Below are 8,879 nucleotides of genomic sequence, written 5' to 3'. Positions count from 1 at the left end.
ATGCTATAATGCCAGAAAGGTCTGTTGGTATGGATGGACTTGCATAACGCTTACGTGTGGCTAGTTTGACCCAGTTCTGGTACAAACTGAAATCTTTCATAACTTTTGAACCAATGGTCCGATCGGGACAAGATTTAGTGTACGTTTATTATTCGTCAAAACGAAGAAGTTATGTTATCTGAGTGCCAATGATATTGATTTCTTAAGGTACCTCTTGGTCAACCTCTATAGTAAAACTCCCCCCCCTTTTGTCCAATATTTTATGTTGTCTGGGCTTATATGTATTTAATTATTTTCTTGAAATTATATTCTGAAAAATAGACAATTGCGGTTAATGAAATCAGAACAGGACAAAATCCCTTATATTATGTATTGACATTTAGACCTGAAATTTTTAAAACGACATATTACGGGACAAAACAAGATTCAACATTGTGGAACTCGTATGGTGCAGTTGCTTTTTTTATATGTAATTTAAATGTTTTACCAAATCACACTTATTGACAGGGGGTAAATATGGGACATCAAGTACGAACCCGATTCGAGAGTTTGATAGCGGAAAATACTCACAATGACCCGAATAAGAAAATCACCCGCACACCTTTTGGATTTTACACTTGGTTCAAAATTCAAGTCTGACAAAATTGGAAAATATTAGCCGCTTTCTTGGTATGTACTTTCCAGTGCTAATTTTGGACTTGAGGTCAGAAATCGACATGCCCGGTCATCTCTAAGGTCTGTCAAAGTGTCACAATTTTCAAAACTATCATTTCATTAGGCCTAAAAAGTCAATTTTAATGTGTGATCATGTGGCCCTCATAACTGGCACCGATCGCTTAGTAGTAGTCGTACATAAATTTTTAGTCATTCGCCTTATAATGTGGACAAAGTACCGTAGACGGGGATTTAAGACCGGACCAGAGGACCGGACTGACAAGAGGAATTTAGGACCGGACCAGAGCACCGAACCTAAGGGAAATATTTAGGACCGAATCAGAGACTCGGGCCTAAGAGGATTTTATTGAAGGACGGACCCGAGGACTGGACTATAGATAGTGGAATATATAGGTTAGGGAGAAAAAAATGATGACTCATCAGATGTCATCATTATTTAGTAACTAGGAGACCATAATCTTAGATACGGAGATTTTCACATTCTGCCATTGTTAGAGAAAATCTCGTCCCACACAGGAACGTGATTAATAAATACAGTAGACGCCCCGTTCATAACGGCACTTCTGACTGAGTTCACTTATTTCAGACTTAACACTCTTTATTAAGTGTCACTCGGTTTTGACTACATTTTTAAGTGACCGAACTACTGTATTTATTATACTACGTTCTTTGAAGGTTAAATCAACTAAGAAACAGCTTAGTTTAAATATTTATTTTTTTGTCAATGATGGGACCCAAGACTAGACCGTTGCCAACGGTGGGTAAGCAAGCTTGTGATCGGTTGTTGAGTCGGTTTATTTGAAATCTTCGCCGTTTAACCGAGCTATGCAACAAGGCGGAGTCAGTACTTGTCAAGAAACCTGCGCCTGAAGATGCCAAGAAGATCGAAATTCATTTGGAATTAACCTGTTTGCTTTCGGAGGGCCAATACTCAATTCAAATCTTGGGTAAGCTTCAACAGTCCCCAAACTGGATTTCCGATGTAGAGGGACACCTGAATACGATGATTCATGTGTAGGAGGCCACGGACAGTATTCGTCTTATTCAAGAGCAACTCCTCCAACTCCATGAGTTTTCACTGGCGGATATTGACACGTCTACACCCCAGGACTTGGACCAGGCGACCTTGGATGAGGACTTTTCTGAGACTCAGGCCGGACCAACAGTGCAACAACGTTGGGCTCCTCAATACCCAACGCTGGCAGGGTCGACACCTACTCGCCAGTTACCTGACAAAGGGGCTAACGGAATGAAGAAAATTAGCCCAGTGAAACGAAGAATTGAACGTACGAGGCCTGTACCTCAGGTGGCTCCTTACGGTAATGTTCGATCACTCACAGAGAGCGGTCGTTGTAGAACGCTCAAAAACGAGTACAAACAATTCCAACCCCTGATGAGATGCTGCCAAATGATCTGGATTGGTATCAGAACTCAGAAACTTTGGTGAACTGGCCTGGTAGAATTGTTTTGGAACCTACGGATTTATACTTGGACATGGACACTCCTCAGAATTTATCGTCGTCGGCAAAACGTTCTTTTGATGCCTTCTGCAGAGTAATGAAGTCCCCGTAGCAACAGATGAACCCGAGTCATGTGGCAACGAGCTTATTTTGTGATAGGTTGTGTATCCTCGCCGTAAACCACGTTCACCAGGGGAGTTACAGGATAATTCTCAGGATCCGGGGAATGTCCCTATTGATACGATTACATACCCCAAGCAACTTTCTGTTCATCACGACCGCTACTTGGAAGACCCACAGGCAGTGAAACGTCATAAAGGATCGGAACCTACGGAGCCTAGCATTACTGCATCGACAGCGGCCGAGATGAAATTGTGAGTTTTTCAACTGACCCAACGAATGATGGAGGCAGAAGCAAACGGAAGCATAGACGATGCGCGTGCGCTACAGAGTCTAATTCGTGCGCTAAATGAGACTCTGAAGACGTGCTTAATAACGGTCGACAAACGAACACCGAAGTTATGGCCACCCAATCCGCAGGGTAAATATTATTTGGACAATCTGCAGAAAAACGCTTTTATTTTGGACTGGCACAAGAATGCGCGATTCCACAAGCTAGAACCGATTCATTTGCAAATGGGTTTACGCCGAGCTCTACAGCATGAAAGGGCTCCTAAGGCGCTATTGACTCCTCCAGCAACTACAGGAGCACCACGACGTCCATGGTATCTGGACCCTCCACGAACACCTTGGATCTTTTCTCCAGCATGTAGAACAACCCCTGTACCCACATCCGTCTCTGACATATCAACAGATGTTTCCTATACCCCGGCTAGTCACGATGTTGAAGTAATATTTCCAAATTTCGGTCCAAACCAATTCATCGCGCCTGTCGGTTCAACTGTTTCGGATACAAGGCACTTCTAGTGGTGATCGTTATTGTGTGAAAGAATGCACGATCACGTAACCAACGTCAGGTGCACACAAGTGTGCAGCTTGCGACCGCAATATGCATGCAATTTATAGCGTGCACGTAGGCAAAGGGTAAGGCTCAACGTGTTACTCCTTGTCTACAGATAAATGCCAGGCACCAGTTTATCATGGTGATTCTTTGTTCTCCTAAACCTGGTTACTGGTAGGGTGAACCCCAGACGTGTCTACCACTTTATATGTTCAACGGGAACTGGACATATACAGTGGTATGGCTGCATCAAACTTCAACCTACCTCCCGCTACCGCTGGTATCATATCGTGTTTTCTGTATTGGGCTATTTTAATTCTTGTACAGGGTCTCAAACGAGCAAAAAAGTTACATTTTTGTCCATATTTGGGTTTTAATAGAACAAAAAAATAGCAATTGTGCCTCTAGTTGATAAAAAAGTAGTACATTTAAAAAAATTCATCATGACGTTGAGTTTTACTTTAATTGTTTAACTTTTAACTTCTCTTGTGTCAGTGTGTCAAGAACTCAAGATTTGTGTGATGACTGATGAGTGTTGGCTGGATGTGACGACAGTCACACGACAACTTGAGTGAAAAAAACAAAACAAAAATATTTTAGAAGAAAAAACAAAACTGTTCAGCAGTTCAGGCTATTTTTTTAAAGCCTTCTAAAATGGACTAAATAAAACCAAAACAATTTTTTTGTTCTTTTAAATTCAAAACAGTCGTAAATACAATGATTGTGAAATCTCAAATTTAGTTGTAGGTTGGTATTTGGCCGAGTCTTATGGGACCTAGATCACCTAATCCATCATAATAGCACAAGCGTTCTAGGCTGTTGGCCAATCCCATCGCGTGTCTTATTTAAATTAAAAATTAAATTCTCTGTCCAAACCTTTAGAGACAAAAAAACATCTCCAACGAAATGATTTTCGTTATAGTTTTACGTTATAGGTCGTGTTTTGTACGTAAACTACCAAATTCCAAATTAAACGTACTTTGGAGGTCGGTTTCGATCAAACTTCAAAAATAACAGTGTGATCAGTATTCACAAAAATTGTGCGGGATTTGTTTTGAATTTGTTGATATTTAGGCCCTGTTCTGCAACTCAATAGTACGGCCATTTTCGACGAAAATGTTCATTTTTGAAAAAAAGAGCATTTTTCAAAATTCAAAATGGGCATCTTCTCATAAAATCGTTTGCAACTCAAACTTGAAAAATGTCCATACCTCCAAAATCATTTTTTTTGAACATCTATAATCGCGTTTTTACAAAAAAATTTAAATGCTGTTCTTGTAAAAAAGAATGGCCATTTCTTTGAATTCACGTAAAATTTCTTTTGAAACTGTACAAAATACACTTTCAAAAATAGAATCGGCGATATGTATGGTCGATCACTATGTAATATAATTCGTTCTTTCGTGGAAAAGGGCGCGTTGCTATACGAATAATGAAAGGTAACATGCATGGAAATAATGTGCACAATGACAATGTCAAATGTAGATATATGGCTATTTTGATCAGCCACTTCAGACGAATTTTCAACCGATTTAGTCCCAGTGACCTCATCTTCCTCCACAAGAGAATCCATGGATCTAGGCGCGTGAGATGGGTTTGCACTCATTGAGGCTGATAAATGGTGTGGCACTTGCAGAATACGACTATACTTATATATTCTAACGATAATGAAATGAAAAATCTCAACAGTTAGCAGCACGAATAAAACGATACACGGCGCGTTTTGAGAAATGGCGCGGTTTCGTTTTTGCTCTTTTTATTTTTGGCGGTATTGATGTTTGCGTAAAAATGCTGCCGTAGGCGTAAAAATCGACGGATGGAAATAATGGCCGTTTTCCAAAAGTATACAAGAAACTCAAATATTTTTGAGAATGATGTTGTACCCATTTTTGTAATAATGAAAATCTGAAAATATAAAATCGATCTAAAATGGACTTGCTTCAAAAATTGACATTTTCATATTGAGGTGCAGAACAGGGCCTTATAATTTTACGTTAACTACTTTAGACAAAATATCCTAAAATTACGAAACGGACAACTTCTAGGGCACGAAACCCCATAACGGGCAATTATTGCCCCATTATGGTCAGCTATTGATTTAATATCTGGAGGGTCATGATGACGTCAACATGCATACGACCCGTCGCGTGAGGTCTACAACTCAAGAGAGAGTAAAAAGAGGCGACATATGTGCATTTGCGTATGAGGGGTATCATATGTACAATATGTATATATAAATTATGTATTTGTAAATGACATTTTTATCTACTTTGAAACAATTATCAAAATACTAAAACTTTTCAAAGAAAAAGTATCTATAGTATACTCTAAAAAATAAAGTCTTGCTCCTTGAAAGAGCCCCCAACAAATCCCGGCCAACCGCCACTGCCTATACAGTATATAGTTTACACTTTACACATCATGGTTTACACACCCCGAGAGACTGAAGTCTGAAGAGAGTCCAAACTCCAGAGGCCCAAACTTCAAACAGCACGCCAGTAATAAACCCTCTCTACTCTTGCAACTCTTTACTCTACTAGTGAGAGTAATCTCTGGCTCTCTGCTGATTGGGTGACTTTGTAGTGTGACTTGTGTGAGACTGAGTTAGACACTGGGCCTAAGCTCAATAAGTTATAGGGGTACGGAATATAAGTTCCAACTTTAATGTTAACTTTTCGATTTTTAAAAGTTATAACCTTTATTTGGGTCAAATCAACTACAAAGTTATTTTGGAGACTGCACTCAATAAGCTGTCCGATCGTTGAAAATTTTAGGCCACAAAATTGATAATAGGCAATCAAAAGAGATTGAGTCTTTTAGTTGTGACGATTGTCACCTGAGTGACCTGGAAAATGCACCTATCATATATGGAAGTGTATTATCGGGATATAAAAGTTACAACTTTAATGTTTATTCGAGGCAAAATAAAAGTTACAACTTTTAATGCATTGAGCTTAGCTCTGGGAGTCTGGGCCCCTGGTCTGGGCCTCTGGGAGTCTGGGGAGTGGGGAGAGTGGAGAAGTGAGTATTGGAGAGTTGACACTGGAGAGTGGAGAGTGAAGAGTGGAGAGTGGAGAGTGGAGTGACTCTGGGCAGTGTGGACTGTGGACTGTGGACTGTGGGCTCAATAAGTATTAGGGGGACGGAATGTAAAAGTTTCAACTTTAATGTTAACTTGTTCTATTTTCAGAAGGCCGTAACTTTTTTATTTTTAAAAAAGGTAACTTTTTGCACACAATAAGCTGTCCGTTCGTTGAAAGTGTTAGGCCACGAAATTGATACATAATAGGCAATCATAAGAGATTGAGCGTTTCAGTTGTGACGACTGACACCTGAGTGACCTGGAAAATGCGATCATAAATGAAAATGTACTATTGAGATATAAAAGTTACAACTTCATTTTTTTTTTGTATATTCGAGGCATAATAAAGTTACAACTTTAACACATCGAGCTTAGCTGTGGAGTGCGGGCCTGGACTGTGGAACTCGTAAATATTTATGTGCAAATTGTATTTCGTTATTTTTTTTTTTGCCATTTTTGTTTTCTACAAATGAAAAACTATTTGTTAGTTTTTTGTTTTTAAAAAATAGCATTTGATACACACTCGGTTTTGTTTTGTAAAAAATATATCAAAATAGATTGTTTGTTCAATGTCAATTTAGAAGGCTATGGTATCAAAATCTATTGCAGTGACCTGAATCCTGAGGCTGAAACCTGAAGGTAAAGATTTAGTAAACATACCCTTTACCTATAGAGAGTAAATTTAGTAGTCCTGCTGTAGACTGCTGTCCTAAGGGCTGCTGTCTAGCAGACTGTGGAGTGTGGACTGTGCCACTGTGGTCAGTGTGTGCTAGAGTAGTGTAGACTGTAGTCTCACAGTACTGGACTGTCTTGTGTGGACTGTGGACTGTTGGACGTGGATCTCGTTATTTTGTAATTTTGCATAGCGCCCTAAAATAAAATAAAGTATGTTGCCCTTTTTTCTTTTCTTTTTAGTTTTTTAATTAAATTCATCTGTTTTTTTAATATAAAAGCATATATACAGTACATACTTGGGTTTTTTGTAATAATCAAAAGGGTGTTTTTCATAGCCTACTAAATAAAACATAAATGTGTTTTGTTTTCTGTATCAAAATTTATTGCAGTGACCTGTAGGCAAGATTTACAATTTATAGAGAGTAATTAGTAGTCCTGATTATCACTCCGACCACTCTTTGCTCAAATTCTATTATTTTTACAAAACCAATCCATACTTTGACGATCCATACTTTGACGGATACCCAATATTGCATTATTGGCAGTTTTGGAAGAAGAATTGAGGACTAGAGGAGATGAGGAGAGTAATGCTTGTTTTCTGTTAGCCATCGACTGTGCCAACATTCTTGCCTGTCAATGCCGAACTTGGTCGTTAAGAGAACACCCAGTCGGCACTCGGCACTCGGCAGTCGCCACTCCCAGTCAGCCCTGTTAATAGAGGCTCACTACAGTACGTCTCGGACGAACAGATTTTTTTACCAGGGGCGATATTCGACATATTTTCTCTGGGTAGTGGCCTATGCTTTGAGACCATCCGTCTGAGAGTGAGAAAGTCCTACAGTCCAAAGACGGCTCAGAATGACTGATTTATAGTGATTATTAGCAAATGTGCTAAAGAGAATAAATGAGTATCGATTACAGCCATGGCACTGGGTAAAAGCGTTTTTTGTTTAAACCTCTATAAATTGCAGTGAGGAGAATTCCGCGTCAAAGGTGCAACGTATATTTAACAAATCCATCATGGTACTCCCGACATCAGTTGTTTCGATACCAGCCGAATTTAACATGTCGGTGGTTTTGATAGCCGATGATACACCAACTCACAGTCACAGCCTCAACCCCGCGGAAGAAATCTCGCGAGCCGCTCCTAGTTGGGATAGTCTCGAAAGATGTAGCGCACAGACTAGCTGCATTGGTATGGACAGCACGGAATCTCCTATTGCGTTTGCAAACAGGCTTAGCAATCCAGTTGCGACGAGCAACCCAATCATCAATCGTAGGATCGCATACCGCCATTTTCTTGGCGAAGAATCAACGCGGCGGGCTTGTGGAAATAAAGACCCAAATTCGATACGCGCCCCAAAATGGACCACGCGATTAGAAAGTCGCTGTCACTTCCAATACACATATGAGCCTACTGTGGAGTATCAAACAGCTGAAGTTAGAAGATATAGTACGAGCACATCAGACAACTTCAAGGCCGAACCCAAGCCTCCCTTTCAGAACGTGACAGAATCTGAAATACCCACGCACCATAGTGAAGCCAGATCTCCAAACGGCTTCAGATCACGAGCACGGAAGGTATTATCGTTCCTCCGAAAGTCTAGCACCTTGTAGTCAAAGATTAGCCCTGAATCAAAGATGTCAGCAGGCATTTTCGTTTTGCCCATCACAGTTAGATGTTCACCTGATCATGTGCAAATACATATCAGGTCGGGACATAGGCCAATTCAAAGTACTACGTTAGGTAATGATCCACGCCTGAAGGTGTTCAGAAGTGTACTCAGTTAACTATCAGGCTCGGTTTCCTGGAACACCTCGAAGTCAAATACACCAATTTAAATATAAATATGTTGTGAAAACTCATAACAGTACTCTGAATCGGATAAATTACACGATAAATATCTACAACGCAGTGTTGCGTAATTCGATTGTAGTAAAACGTATTGTCGCACCCCTGTAATCGAGTGCACAGGCAAAATTACATGGATGTATACATACCAACAAACATAAATAAACAGAAGCA

The 8,879-nt window shown here is 39.9% G+C and overlaps 2 protein-coding genes across 2 annotated transcripts; both read left to right on the top strand.

The window, feature by feature from the left end:
- Positions 1–1,399: 1,399 nt before the first annotated feature.
- Positions 1,400–2,513, top strand: SARC_05964 (hypothetical protein; the record flags this gene model as incomplete). Its single annotated transcript, XM_014300150.1, has 3 exons — positions 1,400–1,432; positions 1,784–1,994; positions 2,329–2,513. 3 exons carry the CDS (start codon positions 1,400–1,402, stop codon positions 2,511–2,513), a joined length of 429 nt encoding a protein of 142 aa, XP_014155625.1.
- A 5,405-nt stretch (positions 2,514–7,918) lies between these two features.
- Positions 7,919–8,470, top strand: SARC_05963 (hypothetical protein; the record flags this gene model as incomplete). The annotated part of the gene is made up of 1 exon (XM_014300149.1): positions 7,919–8,470. The coding sequence occupies one exon, from the start codon at positions 7,919–7,921 to the stop codon at positions 8,468–8,470; it is 552 nt and encodes a 183-aa protein (XP_014155624.1).
- Between the last annotated feature and the right edge of the window lie 409 nt (positions 8,471–8,879).

Source organism: Sphaeroforma arctica (genome assembly GCF_001186125.1).
Source record: "Sphaeroforma arctica JP610 unplaced genomic scaffold supercont1.407, whole genome shotgun sequence".
In the NCBI taxonomy this organism is placed as follows: Eukaryota; class Ichthyosporea; order Ichthyophonida; genus Sphaeroforma; species Sphaeroforma arctica.
This window is presented reverse-complemented; position numbering and strand designations above follow the sequence as displayed.